Below are 26,272 nucleotides of genomic sequence, written 5' to 3'. Positions count from 1 at the left end.
AATGAACCATAATCCCAACTCATAACGTTACTGTCCTTTATGAATTTTCAGATAGGTAAAGCTAACCAACTAGGTTCAATGTTTCTTAGCTAGGTAACATTAGGCTATAGGTAGCAATTCAAATGGCTCTGAGGTATGAATAATATTACTACACATATCATACATGTAATGTTATCTAGCGAGACAGCTAGCCAGCTAAATTATTTTCTGCCAAAATTAGAAACTTATAATATCGGAAATTGTAGCTAACTAGACTCTTACATGTATTCATAGATTAACGCTTCTCCCTCACCGATGCCATGGTTGCCCTTAGTTTGAAGATGTAATCCGGAGACAAGTGTTCTCTTTTTGACTCCCTCCGCGTATTTGCAATCAAACGGCAGAATTCTCTATCTCCTTAGCTGTCATACTCTGCTTCCACCGGGCATTCCACCAATTTCAAAACTGTCCTCATGAAAGTGGAGAGCATTAGCAACACTTTTGCAGTTCTTTGTGATATCTTTCAAAAAGCGTTCGAAAGGATTACCTACACATACTGAGCAGCTCACGCTAAAGAAAGAAGCTACATGGCAGACCAATCCAATTTGCTTGACCAGCCCATCCATTATCTCAGCCAATCATAGCCATTGGAAAGGTTCCTGTTTTTTTCCGTGGCTAAACCAACTAGGCTCGTAATTTAATTATTTTATTTGTATTTACAAATGGCATACAATTTTGTTAAAGCACTTGAGTACACATTCCAAAATAATTTTGAGTAAAAACATGTTTGCGTTCAAATACCTTATGTTAAGTAGTGACACGTGACAGGAGTTTTCCTGAAACGAGTCACATTGAGTTCACCCCCCACACTCTTGCCCACAGAACAGCCTCAATTCGTCGGGCATGGACTCTATAAGGGGTCGAAAGCATTCCACAATGGTTGCTGGCCCATGTTGATTCCAATGCTTCCCAGAGATGTCAAGTTGGCTGGATGTCCTTTGGGTGGGGGTCCATTCTTGACACACACGGGGAAACTGTTGAGTATGAAAAACCCAGCAACGTTGCAGTTCTTGACGCAAACCGGTGCACCTGTTACCATACCCTGTTCAAAGGCACCCTCTGAATGGCGCACATACACGATCCATGTCTCAATTGTCTTAGGTAAAAATGATTTTTATGCCTTGGGACACCAGGTTTGCAATTAATTATCAGGTAGAACAGAACCAGCAGGCTCTGGACCTCTTAGTGTAAGAGCTAAACATCCCTGGTATACAGTGCATTCGGAAAGTATTCAGACTCCTTGACTTTTTCCACATTTTGTTACGTTACAGCCCTATTCTAAAACTGATTAAATTGTTTTCTTTCAATCTACACACAATACCACATAATGACAAAGCAAAAACAGGCTTTGACATTTTTGCAAATGTATTAAAAATAAACTGATATCACATTTACCTAAGTATTCAGACCCTTTACTCAGTACTTTGTTGAAACACCTTTGGCAGCGATTACAGCCTCAAGTCTTCTTGGGTATGATGCTACAAGCTTGGCACAGCTGTATTTGGGGAGTTTCTTCCATTTTTCTCTGCAGATCCTCTCAAGCTCTGTCAGGTTGGATGGGGAGAGTCACTGGACAGCTATTTTCAGGTCTCCAGAGATATTCGATCTCGTTTAAATCCGGGCTCTGGCTGGTCCACTCAAGGACATTTAGAGACTTGTCCCAAAGCCACTCCTACATTGTCTTGGCTGTGTGCTTAGGATCAATGTCCTTAGGTCCTGAGTGCTCTGGAGCAGGTTTTTAACAAGGATCTTTCTCTACTTTTCATCTTTCCTTCAATCCGGACTAGTCTCCTAGTCCCTGCCGCTGAAAAACATCCCCACAGTATGATGCTACCACCACCATGCTTCACGTAGGGATGGTGCCAGGTTTCCTCCAGATGAGACACTTTGCATTCTGGCCAAAGATCAATCTTGGTTTCATCACATCAAATAATCTTCTTTCACGTAGTCTGAGAGTCTTTAGGTGCCTTTTGACAAACTCCAAGCAGGCTGTCAACGTGCCTTTTACTGAGGAGTGGCTTCCGCCTGCCACTCTACCATAAAGGTTTGTTTGGAGGAGATGAGAGAACCTTCCAGAAGGAGGACAATCTCCACAGAGGAACTCTGGAGCTCTGTCAGAGTGACCATCAGGTTCCTGGTCACCTCCCTGACCAAGGCCCTTCTCCCCTGATTGCTCAGTTTGGCCAGGCGTCCAGCTCTAGGAAGAGTCTTGGTGGTTCCAAACTTCTTCCATTTAAGAATGATGGAGGCCACTGTGTTCTTGGAGACTTTAAATGCTGCAGACATTTTTTGGTATCCTTCCCCTGATCTGTGCCTCGACACAAGCCCGTCTCTAAGCTCTACGGACAATTCCTTCGACCACATGGCTTGGTTTTTGCTCTGACATGCACTGTCAACTGTGTGACATTATATATAGACAGGTGTGTGTTTCCAAATCATACGCAATCATTTGAGTTTAACACAGGTGGACTTCAATCATGTTGTAGAAACCTCTCAAAGATTATCAATGGAAACAGGATGCACCTGAGTTCAATTTCAAGTCTCATAGCAAAAGGTCTTGATACTTATGTAAATAAGGTATTTCAGTTTTCATTTGTATGTAATTGTGCAATTAAAAAAAACTGTTTTTGCTTTATCATTATGGGGTCTTGTGTGTAGATTGAAGAAACATTTTTATTGAATACATTTTCGGTCAAGGCTGTAACGTGAAAAAGTCAGGGTGTCTGAATAGCTTCCGAATGCACCGTAGATGATGGTCGGCATACTGTATCTGGGGTTACTTGCTCCTGGAACTGATTTGCTGCTTTTTTTTTTATTTACAGAAACCAGGGTGGATGTGAAAGAGTCTGTTCGTGGTCAAGACATCTTTATCATTCAGACCATTCCAAGGTGAGAGGATCCGGGTGTCATGTCTTCTACACCGTCTTAAAGTGTGTACATTCTATTTGGTTGGATTTGCAGTATCGCCACAGAACCAAATTGATCAATAGAAACTCGATGAGAGGAACGTAAATGTATTCCCTTTTGAAATTAGGCAGACATTGTTGATTCATCGCTGATCAGTCAGAATATGACCCCCCCATGGGTGTCTATGTAACAGTACAACTTTAGACCGTCCCCTCGCCCATACCCGGGCGCGAACCAGGGACCCTCTGCACACATCAACGAAAGTCACAAGCATCGTTACCCATCGCTCCACAAAAGCCGCGGCCCTTGCAGAGCAAGGGGAACCACTACTTCAAGGTCTCGGAGCAAGTGACGTCATCGATTGAAACGCTATTTAGCGCGCACCGCTAACTAAGCTAGCCGTTTCACATCCGTTACATCTGTCTTCCACAAACATATTTTCATCCAGTGGTTATGTCATTCATTAGTTGGCAGGAGCTGCCTGGGAAATTGAGATGGCAATATTAACAGCCAGCTAGGCGGCACTGACCTGTAACAAGTAACTTTCCTGACCTTTTTAAATGTATTTTTTAGTCTAAAACCAGATGTTTTAGGATTATTTATAGTGAAACAAATAAATTCTGGTGTTCATTTTGACAGTTCGTTGCAAAAGTTATATATTTAGGTATTTTAGTAGTAAATCTAGCTCTTTTTGTCCTTAAGAAGGTGCCTCTTCATCTCAAGGGAGAGGTTTGGTATGAAATACACTCCCTTCTAGATGTGCTAGGTGGAACCACCTCGAGGTTCACTATAAAAGGAGGTGACCACACGCCTTATTTGGTAATGGTCTGGTAAGTGGAGTGTGCCAGTATATTTTGCATAAGGCTTCCTTGACTAGACTACTGACGTTACACAAAATTCAAAAGGCAGTAAGGCACATTTCCGCATATGATACATTTTTTGCTTACCGTTTCATACACTTATGTGCTTTTATGAAGAATAAAAACATGTAGGCTTTGAGGATTTTACGTTTATATTCGTAGCTATATCCATCATAATGAGAAATGGGTGACAATGGTGGCGCTGTCAACTCGTATTTTCTCCCAACTGCTATGACTAATTGGTGGCTCATAGTTCAATGGCCGTGATTTCTAATCCCACATGGAGAAGATACTTTTTATTTCAAATCTTGAATTTACAATATTTATCCCTGGTAGTAGTTGTAGGGTTTTATACAGTACCCACAGGACTGGTCCTGGCCCTTCTGCACCCCTAGGCGAGACAACAAAAATTGGCGCCCCTTCAACAATAGTCCCAGGATTATGTTGGAAAGATATCTAAAGTCAATTTTTCCAGATGTTGAAGTTGAAGACGTTGAAGATTCATTTTCGGTTCTGAATGAAAGTTGACAAGATGTAATTCATAGACGTATGTTTGTTGCAAATAAAGGCTGGTCCAGACCGGACAAAAAAAGACGTCCAAAAGGCGTCCGTATCGGTCCGTTCTTACCGAGATATTGATTATTGGTGTCAGATTTGCTATCTGGGGCAAAAGTGTGACACGAGTTTGGCCCTAGAGGACTGGAGATGCCCATCCCTGGCCTACAGTGTTGTCTAAAATAGAATGTTAGGAATGCTATCTATGTGGTAGGCCTACCCTATGAAAAACAAAGATGACCAGATCAAAAAAAGATGTCCAAAAGACTGTCAGTCTGTCCTTACAGGGGTGTAGTCAACCATGTCTGACCACAATGGAAATTTATGAATGCCCATCCTTGTGGTGTAGGTCCATTAAAAACATTTTACAACCTGCATGATGTAAAAATGGTTAGTCTCATTACGTTGTTATACATTTTATCTCCAGCCTTTAGGCTACAGGAAAGACCGCATACTCTTTCTACCATATGCTACATGATTTATGAAAAATAAAAAAAATCATGGTATGTCTCCAACTGCACTCTGGAGAGGCGTGCTTGGAATGGACAAGTTAAATATTTTGCAGCCCTGCCTTTGACAAAGTTTACAATGCTTTGCACCCAAGGATCTCAACTTGCACATTCATTTTCTGCACATCTATCACTCCGGTGTTTAATTGCTATATCGTAATTACCGTGCCACTATGGCCTATTTTATTGCATTACCTCATTTTCACACACTGTATATAGACCTTTTCTACAGTATTATTGACTGTATGTTTGTTTATTCCAAGTGTAACTCTGTATGTGTCGATGTGCTTTGCTTTATCTTGGCCAGGTCGCAGTTGTAAAGGAGAACTTGTTCTCAACTAGCCTACCTGGTTAAATAAATAATTAAAAGCTCATATGCCACAGGTTGAGAGAAATTTTCCATTATTTTTTGGGCAGAATTAATTGTGAGGTTGGAGGTAAGTCTTGGTCAGTTTAGCTCAGAAAATGGCACCCTAGTCGATCTGCCACCATAGGTGGACGCCTAATCCTACCTAATGAGCGAGCCGGCCCTGGTACCCAAGACCAATCTGAGTTAATTTGATCGTTGGAAAAAGAGCTACTGCGTAAATAATACAATATAGGTTGGATTGAATTGAGCCCCTAATCTTAATTTTCAAGGACGATTGCATTTTTCCCCCCTCAGCACAATACCGCAATGTGAGTCCACATTTAAAATGTTTTTTTGCACCCCAAGTGGGATTTGATCTTAAACCGCAAGTGGCAATAGATGCCAGGAACTTGGTGACTAACCACTGTGCGCTAACTGTCCAGAGATGTATTTGCTCATAATGCACATAATGTTATTGTCAGATTATGCTTTAGTGAGAAAGTGTTGATCAGGTACAACTATGTTTACCAATTCCTTCCACCCACAACTTCTAGCCTGAATGCATTTTTTAGAAGATGCAACGGGTGATATTGGGTTTGAGTTGCCCTTTTAATGATTGTGGTTGGCTCTGCTGTTTCAGGAGGCTGCCTAGGTCAAATCTTCTCTGGCACTACCTTACTGCACTCTTTGTATTAGTTAAGTAATAAGATGTTATCTTTGATTACTAATTATAGTGTTAATAAAATTGCATCAAGTCCCCAACAAAGTTTGCCTCTGCTTCTCTCATGAACTGGCTGAATCCCATACAACAATGGAGTCATTCTTCGATACGATCATGAAGCTTAATTATTTGGAAATGCCCCATAGCTATCAAGGTTATTCTTCAGGGTTTAGAGAACGACTATTAGTGTGGCGCTCAACGTCTTGTCTTACAATGTGGCGATTAGTGCCAGGACAATGGGCACGTAGTCAAGTAAGGTTAACATTGTAGGATACTAACTAGCGTCATAGACTCACTCACTTAAATGTGTAGTGAATGTGTTTGAACAAAGACGAGTGTTAACTCCGAGAGCGAACGCTCCGAGTGTGTTAATGTGGTTTTGAATTTTATACCCCGTCAGTTACTACGACATGCAAATTTAAAACCATGACAACACAACAGCCAGTTTTATGCAACAGTTTACTGAAATATCTACAACAACTCTTATCTCACTCTTGCTTATCTTACTATGTTATCTTATCTCTGTCCATCTTGCTCCGTTGTCTCTTGAATGGTTCTTTTGTCCTACCCAGAGATGTGAACACTGCCATCATGGAGCTGCTGGTCATGGCCTACGCTCTCAAGACTAACTGTGCCAAGAACATCATTGGGGTCATCCCCTACTTCCCTTACAGCAAGCAGTGCAAGATGAGGAAGAGAGGCTCCATTGTCTGCAAGCTGCTGGCCTCCATGCTCGCTAAAGCCGGTATGTTACTATATGGCTACTGTATGCATCATGTGGCTTTCTCGTTGTTGTAATACCAATTATTTATTTATTTTTTGCATAGTAGCTTACAATGTTGTAGGAAGATGGTTACAACACTGCTAAGATAAGTTGTACATGTAGTTAATTAAACTTTTTTTTTTTATCACATACAGGGAGGTAACGCAGTCTGGTATCAAATTTTATTGGTCGCATACACGTGTTTAATAGATGTTATTGCGGGTGCAGCAAAATACTTGTGTTTCTAGCGCCAACAGTGCAGTAATATCTAACAAGTATATCTAACAATTTCACAACAAAACACACAATACACACATCTAAGTAAAGGAATGGAATTAAGAATCTATAAATATATGGACGAACAATGTCAGAGCGACAGACTAAGAGAATACAGTGTATACACATGAGATGAGTAATGCAAAAATATGTAAACATTATTAAAGTGACTAGTGTTCCATTATTAAAGTGGCCAGTGATGATTTCAAGTTTATATAGGGGAGCAGCCTTTAATATGCTAGTAACGGCTATTTAGCAGTCTGATGGCCTTGAAATGGAAGCTGTTTTTCTGACCTCGCCTTCTGGACGATAAGCGGGGTGAAAAGGCTGTGGCTCGGGTGGTTGTTGTCCTTGATGATCTGCTAGACGTAACAGGAAATGTAAATCCCGGACACTCAAATTGTATGATATGTTACGTATGGTTACGTAAGACACAATGGTCTAAGGCAAAAATTGAAGTCGGCAACCCAAAGGTTGTGAGTTCAAATGTCATCACGGACAACTTCAGCGTTTCAGCTACTTTTCAACGACTTGCTACTTGGCATGTTAGCTAACCCTTCCCCTAACCGTAATCCTTTTAGCTAACCTTAACCGTATCATACATTTTGCAAATTTGTCATTTATTTTTATTCAACCTTTTATTTAACTAGGCAAGTCAGTTAAGAACAAATTCTTATTTACTATGACGGCCTACCAAAAGGCCGCCTACGGGGGCTGGGATTAAAATAAATAAAAATAGGACAAAACACATATCACGACGAGAGAACACGACATAAAGAGAGACCTAAGACGACGACAAAACATGGCAGCAACACAACATGGTACAAACATTGGGCACAGAAAACAGCACAAAGGGCAAGAAGGTAGAGACCACAATACACGTGAAGCAGCCACAACTGTCAGTAAGTGTCTTTTTGCACCTCGCTCCAGTCGCTCGCTGCATCTAACTGAAAAGAGGAGTGACCAGCAGAACAGGTGTTGTATGTGGAGGTTGAGGGCTGCACGAGGCATCTCAGATAAGGGGGGAGTGAGGCCTGAGAGGGTTTTATAAATAAGCATCAACCAGTGCGTCTTGCGACGGGTCTACAGAGATGACCAGTTTACAGAGTGCAGTGATGTGTCCTATAAGGAGCATTGGTGGCAAATCTGATGGCAGAATGGTAAATAACATCTAGCCGCCCGAGAGCACCCTTACCTGCCGATCTATAAATTGTCTCCTTAGTCTAACATGGGTAGGATGGTCATCTTAATCAGGGTTAGTTAAGCAGTTGGGGTGGAAGAGGTGCAATTACGATAGAGGAAACCAAGTCTAGATTTAACTTTAACCTGCAGCTTTGATATGTGCTGAGAGGACAGTGCACCATCTAGCCATACTCCTAAGTACTTGTATGGGGTGACTACCTAAGCTCTAAACCCTAAGAGGTAGTAATCACACCGGTGGGGAGAGGGGTGTTCTTCTTACCAAACCACATGACCTTTGTTTTGGAGGCGTTCAGAACAAGGTTAAGGGCAGAGAAAGCTTGTTGTACACTAAGAAGGCTTTGTAGAGCGTTTAACACAAAATCCAGGGAGGGGCCAGCTGAGTGTAAGACTGTATCTGTATATAAATGGATGAGAGAGCTTCCAACTGCTTGAGCTATGTGGACATAATACAAATTGTAATTCATCACATATCATACGAAATGGGTGATGGACATCCACAAATTAATAAATACCAAATGAAACGTAACATATTATATTAAATGGAGTGTTTTCCGATTTACGTACAGAATAATAAGAAATTATCTGAGACCGGGCTGGGTAACGTTACACCATAGCAAGTCTATGAACTCTGTCACCACATGCAGCTAGCAGAAAAGCCAACGGTCATATTATGGTATTTTAGTAGGGAAACACTTATTGCGTCACTCTGTAAAAGCTAACACTGACTGGACCGGGCACATTGCATGCGCTAGCATTACAATTATATCTATATTTTTTTTACACATGCATGTTATTCAATAATTTTATCCACATTGCTCGCGTGCGTCAACGAGAGTCTGTTGCCGAACGCTAAAATAGAACTTGGTTTAGTTTTCACGAGGATACAAACCCACGTGGGTGGTTGATAGACGAACGAGGAGAGAATAATCAAAGATAACGAACTAAACTGTTTTACTTTTTATCTGTGTATTAATCGTCAAGAGTAGAGAAATACTATTTTGTATAACACCGGGTCAAACTTCTCCAAAGAACCAGCTAAAAAGAGGACCATATGCATGTCAGCTTAAATCCAATGTTAATCTCCAAGGCAAACTAGCTAGCTAGCTAAATGTTCATTCATGGGTTTTTTTCCGACCTGCCCTGAAATGAATATAAATGATTTACACTTGGTTTTCACACGTGTCTGGTTGGGGATAGACAAAATTATAATTCGCACAAGCACATATGTGAGCCGGTCTAGCTCGGGTGTTGCTTGACCCAGTGGTGGAAAAAGTACCAAATTGCCATACTTGAGTCATTTTCTATTAAGGTATCTTTACTTTTACTCAAGTAAAACTGCAAGTCACCCAGTAAAATACTACTTGAGTAAAAGTCAAACTATCTGGTTTTAAATACAGTGGGGCAAAAAAGTATTTAGTCAGCCACCAATTGTGCAAGTTCTCCCACTTAAAAAGATGAGGCCTGCAATTTATCATAGGTACACTTCAACTATGACAGACAAAATGAGAAAATAAAATCCAGAAAATCACATTGTAGGATTTAATGAATTTATTTGCAAATTATGTTGGAAAATAAGTATTTGGTCACCTACAAACAAGCAAGATTTCTGGCTCTCACAGGCCTGTAACTTCTTCTTTAAGAGGCTCATCTGTCCTCCACTCGTTAGCTGTATTAATGGCACCTGTTTGAACTTGTTATCAGTATAAAAGACACCTGTCCACAACCTCAAACAGTCACACTCCAAACTCCACTATGGCCAAGACCAAAGAGCTGTCAAAGGACACCAGAAACAAAATTGTAGACCTGCACCAGGCTGGGAAGACTGAATCTGCAATAGGTAAGCAGCTTGGTTTGAAGAAATCAACTGCGGGAGCAATTATTTGGAAATGGAAGACATGCAAGACCACTGATAATCTCCCTCGATCTGGGGCTCCACGCAAGATCTCACCCCATGGGGTCAAAATGATCACAAGAACGGTGAGCCAAAATCCCAGAACCATATGGGGGGACCTAGTGAATGACCTGCAGAGAGCTGGGACCAATGTAACAAAGCCTACCATCAGTAACACACTACGCCACCAGGGACTCAAATCCTGCAGTGCCAGATGTCCCCCTGCCCCCCAGTACATGTCCAGGCCTGTCTGAAGTTTGCTAGACAGCATTTGGATGATCCAGAAGAAGATTGGGAGAATGTCATATGGTCAGATGAAACCAAAATATAACTTTTTGGTAGAAACTCAATTAGTTGTGTTTGGAGGATAAAGAATGCTGAGTTGCATCCAAAGAACCCCATACCTACTGTGAAGCATGGGGGTGGAAACATCATGCTTTGAGGCTGTTTTTCTGCAAAGGGACCAGGACGACTGATCCATGTAAAGGAAATAATGAATGGGGCCATGTATCGTGAGATTTTGAGTGATAACCTCCTTCCATCAGCAAGGGCATTGAATATGAAACGTGGCTGGGTCTTTCAGCATGACAATGATCCCAAACACACCGCCCGGGCAACGAAGGAGTGGCTTCGTAAGAAGCATTTCGAGGTCCTGGAGTGGCCTAGCCAGTCTCCAGATCTCAACCCCATAGAAAATCTTTGGAGAGAGTTGAAAGTCTGATGCCCAGCAACGGCCCAAAACATCACTGCTCTAGAGGAGATCTGCATGGAGGAATGGGCCAAAATACCAGCAAAAGTGTGTGAGAACCTTGTGAAGACTTACAGAAAACTTTTGACCTCTGTCATTGCCAACAAAGGGTATATAAAAGTATTGAGAAACCTTTGTTATTGACCAAATACTTATTTTCCACCATAATTTGCAAATAAATACATTAAAAATCCTACAATGTGATTTTCTGGATTTTGTTTCCTCATTTTGTCTGTCATAGTTGAAGTGTACCTATGATGAAAATTACAGGCCTCATCTTTTTAATTGGGAGAACTTGCACAATTGGTGGCTGACTAAATACTTTTTTGCCCCACTGTAAGTAGTACTTTAAAGTATTTTTCTTAAGTATTTTACACCACTGGCTTGACCCACTGGTGTTATCACAGGGCTAACTCACATCATCACAATGGACCTTCACCAGAAGGAGATCCAGGGCTTCTTCAGTTTCCCTGTTGATAACCTGCGTGCCTCGCCCTTCCTGCTACAGTACATCCAGGAGGAAGTAAGACTACATTACCCAGAATCCTCCAGTCACTTGTAGAATTTCAATCATGATATAATGTATTTGTTGACTAAAGTTTAGTTTTAACGTGGTGTTGAACTGTGAAATCATGTTGGATAATATTTATTTGTTTCTAGATTCCAGACTACAGAAATGCCATTATCGTTGCAAAGTCTCCTTCAGCGGCCAAGAGGTAACATAAAGGTTGGGAGTTTTCCAGCAAGATGGATAGTGAATGATGTGAAGTGTGTTTGTGGCTGCAGATTTGTGTGTAATGGTGATTTGTTTGCTCTGCATGTATTTAAATCCTTTTTTTTGTGTGCGTTCATCCCAGAGCTCAATCCTATGCTGAGCGGCTGCGGCTGGGCCTGGCGGTGATGCACGGGGAGGCCCAGTGTTCAGAGTCTGACATGGCCGACGGAAGACACTCTCCCCCTCCAATGTCTTCAGGACGCACCACCTCTGGCCACCCTGGTCTGGAGCTGCCATGTAAGATACCCCTGACATGCACAGGCGTGTGTGCGCACACACACACACACTAGAAAATATCCCTTCCTTTGACCATAACACACAAAAATCACTTGTGTTGCTCTCATGTATATAATCTGCCTAGTCAGCAGACTGTGCTGGTTTATGTAACCACTAGTGTCAGGACAGGATGAGTTCAGCCCTGACTGCTGTCTATCAGAGGAATCCATAGAAAGGTAATGAGTCTGAACCGAAGGGTTAAAGCCCCACTGCTTATGGGGAGTAGACGACACTGGGATGGGCCTCCCATGCAGCATGCATACACTTGTGAACGCACGTACACCCAGACTCTGATCCTATCCATTGTAGAGACACAGAAACATGGCATTGGGTCAAAGGGAGGCTTTACAGAGATCTAATGGAACAGTATTTACAGAAATTTACATTTATGGACTGTCCGAATAACAACCCATAGCTCAGAGTTATTTTTACAAATCCATTTGTCACAGAAATGCTGTTTTAAAAAACATAATAATAAAAAAATAATAAAAATCCAGCCCTGAATGCCCAAAGGCACTGGTAGCAAAGAGGACCTCCACACATTGTCCTCATGCTGACGGTGTGCAACTGGAGTGGTTCAGCCAGTCAGGGCTGTAGTATGTGTTGGTTCAGCAACAAAGCAATCATTCTCAGAAGCCTGACACTACTGGCAATGCCTGTGAAATACTGCAGGCCATAAGTCATCATTCCCCTCTCCTCCACACAACTTCTGGGTTTCTCTTCTCACCTTTTTCTTATTTTCTCTCATTCTTCTCTCTGCTTCTCCCTTCCTTTATACAGGAACAGGGTTGGTCTCCCTTTATCAAAACAACAGCTAAATTCAGATACGGAGCAAAGGGGCACCTTTTCATCTTTGAGAAATTAAGACCCCCCTGTTATTTTTTTATTTTCAACTTTCTTTTATTTGCTTTCCTTGGATAAATGGGACCAGAAGGCCTGTCTTCGGTTCTGGAGTTGTTTGTCTGTATGCTGCCTTTGTCTGTCTGTATGTCTATTATATATTCTCTGTATATGACAGTGTTAACATATACCATTTATCTTTTGAAGACACAGGGAGGCACCAGCCTTCGTTCCCAGGCATAGAGCTCCCAAGTACGACCGTAATGCTCCACTCTCTCTTCTGCTAACCCCCTATCCTGCAATACTATTTGTGATCGCTTATACCTGCCTGCATGTAATGTTGATGTCTACCGAGGGAGTTTCCATTTCTAGCAGTACTGACCTTCTAAATTCCACTTTGTGAAGATCTCAGTTCAGTTAAGTGTTTAGACTGAGGGTGGGGCAGTCAAACATACCTGGGGTTTGAGTTTTTTTGTTTTTAAACGGTGTAGAAATTAAAATCATCCTACAATTATAGTCTTTTCACTTAGCCTGCTAGCTGTCATCGTAACGAAAGCCAGACAGTCGTGGGAGCAACGGAAATTCCTAAAGCGATGGATAGGGGACAGTTTAAACAAATTTAAAAAAATAAAACATTGAAAAAATTTAAGGGAATATAATACATTTTAAGTGCTGCTCCTCCAACTGTTGGCTGTCACCAAATTTGGTATGCTTATTGAAACAAGATATCTGTAAAACAGCAGATTTCTTCACCTCAAATTGGTGTCAAGGTCTTTCAGATAATCCCAAGCTTACATTGTACGGTATTCCTCACTTGATACATTTGACATTACATTGCCGTTTGTCTAATACACAATTAACTGTGAACTTCCAAAATTCTAATAAAATCATCACATTCAACCCTACCGATAGCAATAAGAATCTGCTGGATGCATTCATGCAAGAATCATGGAAAAATACATGGCTCTTCCCATGTATACTTTGGAGTTGCACTACAATTAATACCAGTTTGAAACCATGTGGCTTGTCAACATTCCCTTCAACATGCCTCAAATGTAGCATTTATCTGACTTTTGACCCCTTCAAAGCAACCAACAAAATGGCTGCTAATGCAAATGCCTTACCAGAGGGCACCTACTGTATTCCACTGAAAGGTTGGTGATTGGCATACATTTTATGGGGCCAATCATTGCCCCATAAATGTTATGTCATTTTGGGCAATTTCTCTATAGCTCCAATGGAGATGAGGGAAACATTGCAAGCACCTCAGAGGTTGAGTGAGGCATGATGGCAAGCTTGGTTGTGTTCCCCTGCATCCTTTTTCTTGATCAATTCCTAGTTTAGAATATTTGGAGCTAACTTGCTGATTCAGCAACGGTATGATTCTTGTTTATTTAAAAACTCAACCCCAACCCCTAAAGCCTTAAATCTATTTGAACAAAATCATTTTGTTGCTAATGTCAACACCTTGGAGTTCCAAGTAGAGCCTCATGATTCAAACCTGAGTTTTTAAATATGCAAACATCTGGTTGGATGCCTCTGGGCTGACGATGAGGAAACAGGTTTGAAGTTGGTTGTGATTTGGCATGGCATGGGGTTGCTGTGTGGATCCCTAAATCCCAAACCGGATGTTTTATTTGTGGGAAGGAAGACAGCTCTATATTCATAAGCCATGTGTTGCTATCATCGCCATATGCCTGAAGCTGCCCTATATTTACCCCAAATCATTTCACTTAGTTGTCCTTTTGTCAAAATTAGAGTTTCAGGATTATTCTGTAGGCGTTGTAGCAGTCTGTGGACATTGAGGTAGAGCTGTCTTGCATGGTCTTTGCAGGTGTTGAACTTGATCCCTTACTCAATCTCCTCTCCCAATAATTTCAATGTAATTTTTCCTCATTTTCCTCTGAACCACTGTTTTTGAAAGTGATGATAAATCTCTCTCTTCTCTTTCAGTAATGATGGCCAAGGAGAAACCGCCAATCACTGTAGTGGGAGATGTGGGAGGTCGCATCGCTATCATTGTTGTAAGAATTTGATCATCTCTTATTTCTGTTTAAACTTTAACCCCTATGGGACAAAAAAAAACTTAACTATTGCTAACAAGCAAGAGTGAGTGTTATATCAACTAGTGAAATTTCACACTCACTGTTCTTAGGAAGTCCTCGTGTAAGGTGTATTTGGACATACTGTATGATAGAGCTAGTGTTTTTTTATTTATCTAGACGCTAATAAACTTCCGCCTTTGTCGTTTCCCTCTCTCAGGATGACATCATAGACGACGTGGAGGACTTTGTGGCGGCGGCTGAGATTCTGAAAGAGAGAGGGGCCTATAAGATCTACATCATGGCGACACACGGCCTGCTCTCAGCAGAGGCCCCCCGGCTCATAGAGGAATCCGCCATCGACGAGGTAAGACTAAGGACACGGGCCGTACTCGCACAGGCGTTTTATTAAGCCTGAAATGACTGTCTTTTCTAACATCGACACAACTGACAATTATTGTAAGTAGTCTGTGCTGCTCCGATACTTGAAGCTTCTCAAGGTCGGAAGTGTCTCTTTGCTGAATAAATCAAACAAATCTATGCTTCCTTAAAAAGACAAGTACACACACCGATACCCAAATACAGTAATATGCAATGCATACTCAAACTCTGCGAATACACTACTGTTTTCTAATAATTCAAAGGACATTCTTAAACAGGTCCTGCTGTAACCTGACTCTCCATTTTGTGTCCTTGTGCCCCCCCCCCCCAGGTGGTGGTGACTAATACAGTCCCTCACGAGGTCCAGAAGCTCCAGTGTCCCAAGATCAAGACAGTGGATGTCAGTATGATCCTGGCCGAGGCCATCCGACGCATCCACAATGGAGAGTCCATGGCTTACCTGTTCCGTAACATCACAGTAGATGACTGAGCTACACGCACAAATGTTGTGTTCACACCGTGAGACCAAGGATTTCCACCTCTGTTACATAGGCAGTTGTTTCTTTTCATTCTTTTTGACTTGCCATGTAAAAAAAAATATCTTGCATTCTCAAATGTCTACTGTTCAGTCCACTACTGTACTGTGTTATACTATATGCATGGTAAATTCATCACCCATCACTCTCATAAAGAACAATTTGCACTGATATATCTTGGATTAGTTTAATTTAATCTTAGTGTGTGTGTGTATTGTATGCAACTTTTCAGTGTTTACTTACAGCACAGCATTTGGTTAATAAATCCTTTTTTGATGAACATGTATTTGTGATCAATTGAACTCCAATATTGAAGCAAGACTGGTACGTAGTTAGTCTGTTCGAAAGGTTACTGAATTAGTTTGTAGTTAGATGCCTATGGCCCAAAGCTCTTCGCAGCCGCTGAACTATAGCACAGAACTGTAACAAGTGGCAAGGCCTATTTTAGTCACAGATACCGATACCGCTCTAACTGAAATCGGCCAAGAATAGACACTTGCACAGTCTGTTTTCTCTGCACACAAAAAAAATAAGAATAGGTTATTTTTTTGTCACTTGGCAAATTATGATAGACAAATCAGAGGACCTCCATCTATCAGCTATCAAAGAAGACTGCTCTGTTTTCATGGGGATTTGATCTCCATTTGCTCATAGATGAAAACAGGGAATATGCATATCGAGGACTTTACTGAACTCATTAATCACACGGAAGTAGATGAGGCTAAGCCTTTGAAGAGAACAAATGCTTAAATCTGCTCTTACATATTTTCAAACACTTCTTGTTCCCTTGAAGCGTTTGTGTTCTGTTGAAGTCCGTCATGAGCAAACAACTCTGAGTGACGTACTGGCTCCGTGTTCTGCAGAGATGCATTGAATTGACCTGTTCTGTGTCTAGATATTGTGTGCCTCTCTTGTCTCCCTCTCCACAGCTATGTGTTTACCATCCAGTGGAATGAAATACAACATTCATAAACCTGTCGAGCTGATGTTGGAGGGTCAAGCTGAATAGGTCTGTCAGTTATTGCCTCTTTCTGACAGCTTATTCAATAGGCCTGCTTCTCTCATTTTTTTATGATCTACCACACACTCAATGACTCAATGGAAACATTGTCTCAATGTTGACGGTGGTTTTGGTTGCGTGTGGTTAAAATCTTGGTTCTGGGTTCCTCTAAATTCAAATGAAGCTTGTCTGTATTTTCCATCTGAACCATGTCATGAAAGCAAGTGGTACTAGCTTAAATGTACAGCAATGAGGCAAGTCTATGGATCTATTGGGCAACTAGTCTGTTAAAGAAGTGAGAATGTATATATTTTCTGTAATTTTTTTGGCCACTTGTGCTAGTGATATCACCTAATTTCACTTATGCTTGTCTGAGGATACAGTATTAATGGCAACTATGGTATATTGCTGAAAGAACAGTTCATTATGGACTAGAACGTGGAGTCAAACGGCACCTGCTAACTATGTCTTGCAAGCAGAATATTAAGAGAATTGGTGTGTTGTCTCAACCAGCTTGTTGATCTGTCTTCACAGAACACATCACATTTTATAGCAAATGTTTTATCTTCAGATGCATTGTAGTCGTCAAAAAGAGTCCCAGGACCCTGAACTTGTTCTAAACGCCTCAGGATTCTCTGAAACATCTGCTGAGGAGCTTTGACCAAGTCTAGGGGCAGAGACAACTATAGACACTGGACAATCCATCTGAACTGAGGACACGATATGTACTTGTAACTTATTTGGATTCTCTACAAAATAAACTAAGTCATTTCAATACGGTAGGCTATAGTACCGCATTTAGTAATCACTCATCACAGACAGAACTATTGCATATGACTCAAAGGCCTACGTACCTGTTTGACTGTGTGTATATATAGACCTCTCTTCTCCAGTCGTCCATTCCATGAATGAATAGGGGGAGAGTACGGAAGAATGTTTTAACTGGACAGAAAGAGGAACTAGAGGACTAACGTTCATCAGGCCACTTCCTCATATTTGACAGGAAACCATGCGTCTGATGGGGGGACAGGAGACCACAGCTATTGGTGGAGACCGTGTGGTGTACTCTACTTTACATGACTTTACATGTATGTTGGGAGCTGTGACCGTGTTGTCTGTGTCCATGACATACAGGGAAAATCCGCGTACATATTTCTTTCAGAAGTTTTTAACATTCCTCTTATCTGATGTATTGCGCAAGGCTGTCGAAACAAGACAGAAATACAATACTTTGTAAGGGATATGTTTAGTAAAGTAAAAAGGTCCCAAGATGGGTTCACTCAAGTGCAGTATATTGTGCTAATATCATTTGAGAAAGGTAGCCTATTGTCTCGTGATGTTGCTAATTTTGCATACATTACTGAGGCTTCTGGCGCATGCCTAGACTGCTCACAGCAGGTGTAACTAATTAAGCCAAATTTTGTTTGTGAGAGCAACGGTCAATGTCTCAAAGCAAGACTGATTAAATACGCTAATTTAAAGAAATGCAACGATTTATGCTTATAACGTTGTTAAATATTTTATGAAGGGGGGCGCAGTGAAAGACAAGTGTCGTTAGAGGGCGTTGTTGGACTATAACACAGCCTGCACAATTCAGTTCGACGCCTTTTCTGGACCAAGAAGTGGGGCTGTGTGAACTGAATCACAGTAAGCTATGTCTGCAATTTTTACAAGCCTATCTTATTCTTTACAAATTAAGGTTCAGGCTTAATGTCATTCAATTGTATTCCAGATAGCCTGATAACGCCAGAAAAATCCCTTGAGCCTTGTGTAATTGTAGGCTATACCCAAGGTCAGGGATTGGCAACTGGCAGCTCTTTTGTAGGCCCGCGGATCAATTTCCCCCCCACACCCCCAAAAATGTAGCTTAGGGCCCCCAAAAGGCTAGGGCCTGCTCTGACTGCATGTGTGGGTATGGATGTGTGTGTGCAGACCCGTGAGCCACAGCGGCCCCTCATGATGAGTCCCCACCCCCATCAAAGTTGCCCATCCCTGGTCTAGGCCTTATCCTACTATGCAGACGTTCACTTGTAAGTGGGCTTTGGTAGTATGTTTTTGTAGTTTGCTTGTGGAAATTTGATCCACGTCATGGTGCACCTGCACATCTATTGGGGTCATGATGATAGATAGACCGTTGCTATTTGATTGACGTGTGCGATGTCTGATGTGTGTGTGTGATATCCATTTCACTCCTCCAGTTGGTGTCTGCCAGTTGTTCATTCTCTATTGAGAATGCAAGTATGTGTCTCATATTCATAACACAGTTAGTTATTACAGGAGATCATAGCTTTTTTTTTAAATGTTGTGTACTATTTAATTAGCTTTATGGGGTAAACATTCCATCGTAAAATGAACACTGGTGAAGCAGTTTAATGTATAAATCGTGAATTTAAAAAAATATAAGAATGTAAAAACTTGATTAAAATAAAACATATTGCATGTAATAGACATTTGCATGTCAACACTTTTTACACACATTAATCAAGTCATGCTTAATAGCAAATCAATCAATTTTTTTTGAATACAAGCGAGTCTTTTGTAAACAATAATGCTGTGCTACATGTGAATTTCCAACTGAATAGATGGTGTTTTACATCAAAACATTGACTTTGCACAAACCCCAGCACATAAATCTTCCTTTTGAGTGAATAAATACTCTTATTGTATGTTTGCAACAGTCAAATGTCTTATTGCAAGTGAATGTCAAACACACATTGCAAAATTAGCATCATTTGAATACAAAAGCTATACATTGATCTAAACTGAAACAGCAGAAGCCTGTTAACCAAATAAGCAGCAACACATTACATTAAGTAATTACTGAGTAACAACTGAGCAGTTGAACATCTTTGTCACCTTTTCACCCTTATCTCCCCACCTTACAATGTTTACATTAGTTGGACCAAGTCCTCTTTCATAACCATTCGTTGTCACCCATTCTCTTCCCATATCAACCACATTGCTTGGACAAGGGAAGCAGACGTGGAATCAAGAGTGTTTGGGAGTTACGTTTCAGCACACTGGCAGTCCCTCAACTCAACCTTTTCAGCCCATACACAGTCAAGTTTCCCTCTCCCTCTTGTCCAGCAGCACTTTAACAGGTGTACTAGCCCACACCCTTTCCCTCTTTTTCTCCTTCAACCTGCCCCATTAGGAGATGATGCAGGAGTTGGTCTTGTTCATGGGCGGCCGGATGCCCTTGGGCTCTCCTTTGGGGAAGGTCTCCCTGCGGCGCCTCAGAGCAGGGCTCAGCCGGCTGGGCAGGTTGGTCTGCTGCAGCAGCTCCCTGAACACCTCCATCACGTTGTTGTTCTCCTTGGCCGACGTCTCCACGTAGCTGTTGTTCCAGTCCAGCTCCACTGTTGACAGTACGTCGTCAGCTGCCACCTGCCGGTCGCTTCCTGCTCGATCTGACTTGTTGCCCACCACCACGATCGGGGTGTACTTGTCCTCCTTGACCTCCAGGATCTCGTTTCGGAGGCTCTTGACGGCCTCCAGCGACTCTGCATCATCGACCGCGTAGACCAGGGCGAAGGCGTCGCTGTTCTGGATGGAGAGCTTGCGCATGGCAGGGAAGGAGTAGCTGCCGCTGGTGTCCAGGATCTCCACGGTGACCTTAGAGCCGCCGATGTCGTACTCCTTGCTGTGCATCTCCTCCACGGTGCGCCGGTGCTTGGGCTCGAAGGTGTCCTGGAGGAAGCGGCGGATCAGGGCCGTCTTGCCCACGCCGGCCGCCCCCAGGAACACCAACCTCACCTGGGTCTTCTCCTTCACCTCTAGAGACATGATACTGCTTTTTGTCTTTTTGTCTGGGTTCTAAAAGTATCTTTAATCTGACTGTTCAGTCACTGACAGTCTCTGTCAGAAGACAGGTAGAATAGTAGGACACAAGACCAGTCAAACTCTTCTGTCTTCTGGTGAAGTAGCTGTTGGTAGAAACAGCTGCACAATTGCACACTGAGTGTAGATTGTCTGAGATTTCTGTACAGATTCTAGCAGAAGGTCTCTGATTGTGCTCAAAGTTCTCTTGTATTAGGTAGGTGCTTGTCTGCCTCTGTCGTTTTCCACGGTCCCTTTTATGTGTGTTTTTGGTCGTAGGGATTCCATGCCCTCTTTCGACAGGAGCCAATCAGCACATGGTTGTCTATTGCGGCGTAAGATACGTGCGGCCAATCACTGGTCTGCATGCAAATGTGAGTACTAGACAGATTTGGGAGGGGAAAGCGAGGTGATATCTGAAAGTGTATAAACAAGAGCTACTGGAAGAGTGGAGCGGAGAAAATTTGCTAGGAGCAGCAGTCTGACAATCATTCAAAGCAGACTCACGTAACGTTAGCTCAGAGATGAAAGAGCTGCCTGATCTCTTGATATTCTATTTTATGTTTATGTGCACAATAAAAAATACATATTTTTTAAATATAGTAAATCCGCCTTGAGTAGTGATTTACAATGTGTCTTTAGTTATACATTTATAGTATGGACTTTAATTCAATAGAATGTGTTTGACAGTGATTACAACAGCAAAAGATGCCATCAAGGAGACTATAGTTTGCTGCTTGCTATGTATTTCCTCATGGTTGAAGTCTCTCAGTCCGCATCTAAATGTGTTGATAATACATTTTGAATCAAATGATGACATCCCACTTTATGACTCGTGCTTGTCATTTTCTTCTACATAAACAACTCTTTGCCAGTGCAAGGACAGCTTGTCTGGATTGCTATGGTCCTCCTGGTTAAGTAAGCCGTTCACCTCACATGACCATTATGGTAATGTCTATAGGTCACGCAAATAATGTATGACATAGATGATTAACGTGACATAAATAAACCTTTTGGCAGTGTTGGCCTGATTATTTAAGAAGCCAATTAGTGAGCTGAATATTATCTCAGATGAACTTAATCACAACACGCTGAATATTATATCAGATTAACTTAATCACAACACGCTGAATATTATATCAGATGAATTTAATCACAACACGCTGAATATTATATCAGATGAATTTAATCACAACACGCTGAATATTATATCAGATTAACTTAATCACAACACTCTGAATATTATATCAGATGAATTTAATCACAACACGCTGAATATTATATCAGATTAACTTAATCACAACACGCTGAATATTATATCAGATTAACTTAATCACAACACGCTGAATATTATATCAGATGAATTTAATCACAACACGCTGAATATTATATCAGATTAACTTAATCACAACACTCTGAATATTATATCAGATTAACTTAATCACAACACGCTGAATATTATATCAGATGAATTTAATCACAACACTCTGAATATTACATCAGATGAATTTAATCACAACACGCTGAATATTATATCAGATGAATTTAATCACAACACTCTGAATATTACATCAGATGAATTTAATCACAACACTCTGAATATTACATCAGATGAATTTAATCACAACACTCTGAATATTATATCAGATTAACTTAATCACAACACTCTGAATATTACATCAGATGAATTTAATCACAACACTCTGAATATTACATCAGATGAATTTAATCACAACACGCTGAATATTATATCAGATGAATTTAATCACAACACTCTGAATATTACATCAGATGAATTTAATCACAACACTCTGAATATTATATCAGATTAACTTAATCACAACACTCTGAATATTATATCAGATGAACTTAATTGAGGCACATTTGTCCTTATTGCCTGAATCTTTAACACATGCTCTTTCTTCAGCATCCAATTAGGTGTAGGCTAAAGCATTTCATAGCCTTTGAGTGATATGTACTGAATCACGTCGCTCCTGTGTGAGAGCCAGATGCTTTACAGAAGGGAGCCCATTTCCTTCTTAAATTTCCCCTAGGATCTGCAACGTTTGACGGACTGTGACTTTCCCTGTCCCTGCCTCGTCAGGCTAGTGACAGCATGGAACCGTTTTGAGCTCTAGGGAGGGACTCCCTCCCCACCACGGTGTGTACCCGATCTCAGTTATCTTCTCTAGACCACTGGCTGTGTGATAGGCAGCAGAGCAGCCTGGGAAGTATAATCTATACAATCTATGTTCCAAGACTGTCATGCACTCGTATACTACTCTTATGCACTCGTATGCACTCACAACTCTGGAATTATAATCAGTGTTCTACCGTTCTTATTCATTCACAATGTTCTGTCCACTCTGCCATGACCTGAGACATTAGTGGGCTCATTTGGGAGCATGTCATGTGTCCAGAACAACCCATTTCCAGTAAATAGGCCTATCTTCCATTGCGTTTATTAGTGTACCTCTTTCTTCCCTTGTGACGTGGGCATAATGGGGGGGGGGATCCTCGTAGTCCTGTAGATAGTATATTATAGTACAGTCTGTCCAAAAGCTGCCAATGTCCCATCACCAGGCAAGACACTGGTTCTCCCTGTCCTGCTGTTGATCTCAGGAAAATGTTCTATCCCTGTGCTCCTCTGCATCACAAATGAGTCCTCTGATTGAAACGAGACAGGAACAGCGTCAGCATACAAGGACATAAGACAATCAATGCTGAAGCGGGGAACAGAGCGGGGGGACAGACAGATATAGGGGAGGTAATGACAGAGGTGATTGAGTCCAGGTGAGTCCAATAATCACTGATGCGCGTGACGGGGGAAGTGAGGTGTGCGTAAGGATGGTGGCAGGAGTGCGTAATGCTGGGGAGCCTGACGATCCGGCGGAGGCATAGCAGCCTGACGAGCCGATTGGGCGTAAAAACCTGACGATCCGGCTGATGCCTGACGTGCAATGGGCACCTTCCGAGGCAAGAAACCTCTCGAGCCAGCTCGGGAATGACAGCCCAACGAGCTGGCCAGTACTCCCCTTTATTTGGTGGCTTCAGCATTCTGTAAGGACCGACCCTGGAATAGAGAAGCAGATACGGGGAGTCAAGCATTTAATCAGGAACAGACATGAAACAAGACAGGAATAGCATCAGCACACGGGTATACAAGGACATAAGACAATCAATGCTGAAGCGGGGAACAGAGCGGGGGAACAGACAGATATAGGGGACGTAATGACAGAGGTGACTGAGTCCAGGTGAGTCTAATAATCGCTGATGCGCGTGATGGGGGAACGCAGGTGTGCGTAATGATGGTGGCAGGAGTGCGCAATGCTGGGGAGCCTGGTGCCCTCGAGCGCCAGGGGGGAAGAGTGGGAGCAGGCGTGACAACAGGTGTCTTTTGTGTTGTCATGGCAGCAGTGATGGAGATGTTTCGGGCGAAGGGGGGAGATCATGTGCACTCATACAGTCCACTTCTTCTCTAATTGCCCGTGTCCTTCTTCTCCTTGACTGTTTAATGTTCCCAAGACAAAGCCCCTCCACCACTGTGGGTCTCCCCCCGTGTAGGAGAGCCCAATTAGGCTGAGCGCACCCAGGTGTGCCAAGCTCTATCGCTCCTTCAGCTCGAACGTTACGCGTGCAAGTGCCGGACGGACATCCATTTACTACGGTAATTACACAAGCATTAATTTACAATCATTATCAAGATCACAGCGACGTTCATTTGCAATCACCTACAACCTTCGATAGACTTTCTAATCATTTTTAATCACCAGAGTCATTACTTGGACATTAATTAACAATCATTATAAACTGGGTAGTTTGACTCCTGGATGCTGATTGGCTGAAAGATGTGGTAGATCACACAATATAACTCGGGTATGACACAAAATTACTTGTTTACTGTTCTAATTGAATTGGTAAACAGTTTATAATAGCACTAAAGCACCTCGGGGGGTTGTGGTGTGTGGCCAAGTGCTGTATCCAGGCTCAAAGCCCTTGTGTACTGTGGACGTGTTCAGTGCCATGATTCCCCGAGAGGAACACAGGGAATCATGGAACCTTAATTGGGGAGGACGGGCTCATGATAATGGCTAGAGTGGAATAAGTGGAATGGTATCAAATACATCACGGTTTCATCATGTGTTTGATGCCATTCCATTCGCTCCATTCCAGCCATTATTATGAGCCGTCCTCCCCTCAGCAGGCTCCACTGAACACAACATAACCCTGTGAAAAGACGGTGGAGATGACAACAGTGATATTTGGCCAAAAATGCATAGGCCTATATTATATGATGTATGTGAGGCACTGAATTACCCTGCACCAGTTAAAGATTGAATCCGCATTTAGGGAAACAGCGCCATGTACACGGAAGCGCCTTTGTTATTGTTTTTGTTGATGAAATGGAGGAACATGGAGGAGAGGAGTGGGAAGAGCTTTGTAAAAAAGCTGCTGTTCTTTCGCACATGTAATGATGTTCGTAAGGGGGAAAAGTGTTCTTATTTGTCATTGTAGGGGCGGCAGCGTAGCCTAGTGGTTAGAGCGTTGGACTAGTAACCGGATGGTTGGGAGTTCAAACCCCCGAGCTGACAAGGTACAAATCTGTCGTTCTGCCCCTGAACAGGCAGTGTTCCCAGGCCGTCATTGAAAATAAGAATGTGTTCTTAACTGACTTGCCTGGTTAAATAAAGGTAAAATTTAAAAAATGTAAAAAATTAAATTGTAATATATAAAACGGATGTGGTGGTTCCACCAAAAATAGTAAATACTTTTGACTGCGCAATCTTTCCAATGTTTCTGACCAGGAAATAACTTTAATTCCCTCAATGAAAAATCCAGGCATGCATGGAGTGGAACATGATCTAGACAGTATCATCTTCCATTGAAAATGTTTCCAGTTTTTCAACTCATTAGTCACGTATCTGCTATGATGGGTTTCACAAATCTACCTAGATGGGTGGAAAATCCATTCTCTATGGGCTTACTGTAGGTTTAGTGCTTGGACTGATTCCAAATGGTTATTATACTGTATTCACTTGTGCTCAACATGGTTTCCACTCTTCCCTCATCATAGTATAGTAGTAACTGTTGATATGGAAATGTCATTAAACCAATGTTTTGGTAATTTGTGTCACATGTGCTGTTGTTGACCAAAGTCCTGTCATTTACACCATATGACTTCCCTAAGTACAGTCTCTTAGTTTCCCCCCTTCCTCGTATGTTAGAATTCCAGAAAGCAGCATCATATGCACAATTAACTGAGAAAACAAAACACTATCATTTGATCCGGTAATCCAACTCTAGCCAGGCCCATATCTTCTCAACATTATGGCTCATCGGATGTTTGCAAGGATGGGTAGTACAGTAAGTCAGAGGGTATCCCCTACCTATCCTACTGTACCTAATGTTGCCTTCCGCCATAAACACTGTACATCTCTTTTGGCTTGTTCCACACTCAATTATTTATGTCATTCTTTCCCTTTGTTATCCTCTGCTGCTTTTTGCCCTTGGCTGACTCAAGACAGAGAAACAAGGCCATTTTCTAAATCTTATCCATGTCCTGCAGGGGTTGGTTTGGGTTGATCCACTTCTCCTTTCTTTGGGCTTCAACACGAGTGTCACTCATGTTTGATTTGTTATATGGCTTGACTGTCCCTGTCCTCTTCCAAGATGCTCTCTAAAATGGATTAGGTTTTGTCCAGAAGGCTGCCGGACCCAGGTCCCCTCTACTTTCTCGGTTCCATATTTAGGCCTGTCAAAATAGCATTGTGCTAAAATAGTT

General features: G+C 41.9%; 2 protein-coding genes across 3 annotated transcripts in view; one reads left to right on the top strand and one right to left on the bottom strand.

The window, feature by feature from the left end:
* Positions 1-15,951, top strand: part of LOC118364948 (phosphoribosyl pyrophosphate synthase-associated protein 1-like) — a 34,227-nt gene extending 18,276 nt beyond the window's left edge. Inside the window, exons 3-11 of one of the 2 annotated variants that reach the window (XM_035746783.2) lie at positions 2,862-2,928; positions 6,513-6,685; positions 11,229-11,344; positions 11,482-11,537; positions 11,679-11,833; positions 12,920-12,964; positions 14,666-14,736; positions 14,975-15,121; positions 15,467-15,951. In XM_035746783.2, coding sequence (XP_035602676.1) covers positions 2,862-2,928; positions 6,513-6,685; positions 11,229-11,344; positions 11,482-11,537; positions 11,679-11,833; positions 12,920-12,964; positions 14,666-14,736; positions 14,975-15,121; positions 15,467-15,625 — 989 coding nt within the window. In that variant the 3' untranslated portion in view covers positions 15,626-15,951. The remainder of the gene's footprint in view (positions 1-2,861; positions 2,929-6,512; positions 6,686-11,228; positions 11,345-11,481; positions 11,538-11,678; positions 11,834-12,919; positions 12,965-14,665; positions 14,737-14,974; positions 15,122-15,466) is intronic. The other variant, XM_035746785.2, reaches the window with a different exon arrangement.
* A 3,074-nt stretch (positions 15,952-19,025) lies between these two features.
* On the bottom strand, positions 19,026-20,739 carry LOC118364947 (GTP-binding protein Rhes-like). Its single transcript, XM_035746782.2, has one exon. The coding sequence runs from the start codon at positions 20,455-20,457 to the stop codon at positions 19,822-19,824; it is 636 nt and encodes a 211-aa protein (XP_035602675.1). The 5' UTR covers positions 20,458-20,739; the 3' UTR covers positions 19,026-19,821.
* Positions 20,740-26,272: the final 5,533 nt, after the last annotated feature.

Source organism: Oncorhynchus keta, chromosome 32 (genome assembly GCF_023373465.1).
Source record: "Oncorhynchus keta strain PuntledgeMale-10-30-2019 chromosome 32, Oket_V2, whole genome shotgun sequence".
Taxonomy (NCBI): Eukaryota; Metazoa; Chordata; class Actinopteri; order Salmoniformes; family Salmonidae; genus Oncorhynchus; species Oncorhynchus keta.
The sequence above is the reverse complement of the archived record's forward strand: the minus strand, read 5'-3'. Positions and strand labels throughout refer to the sequence as shown.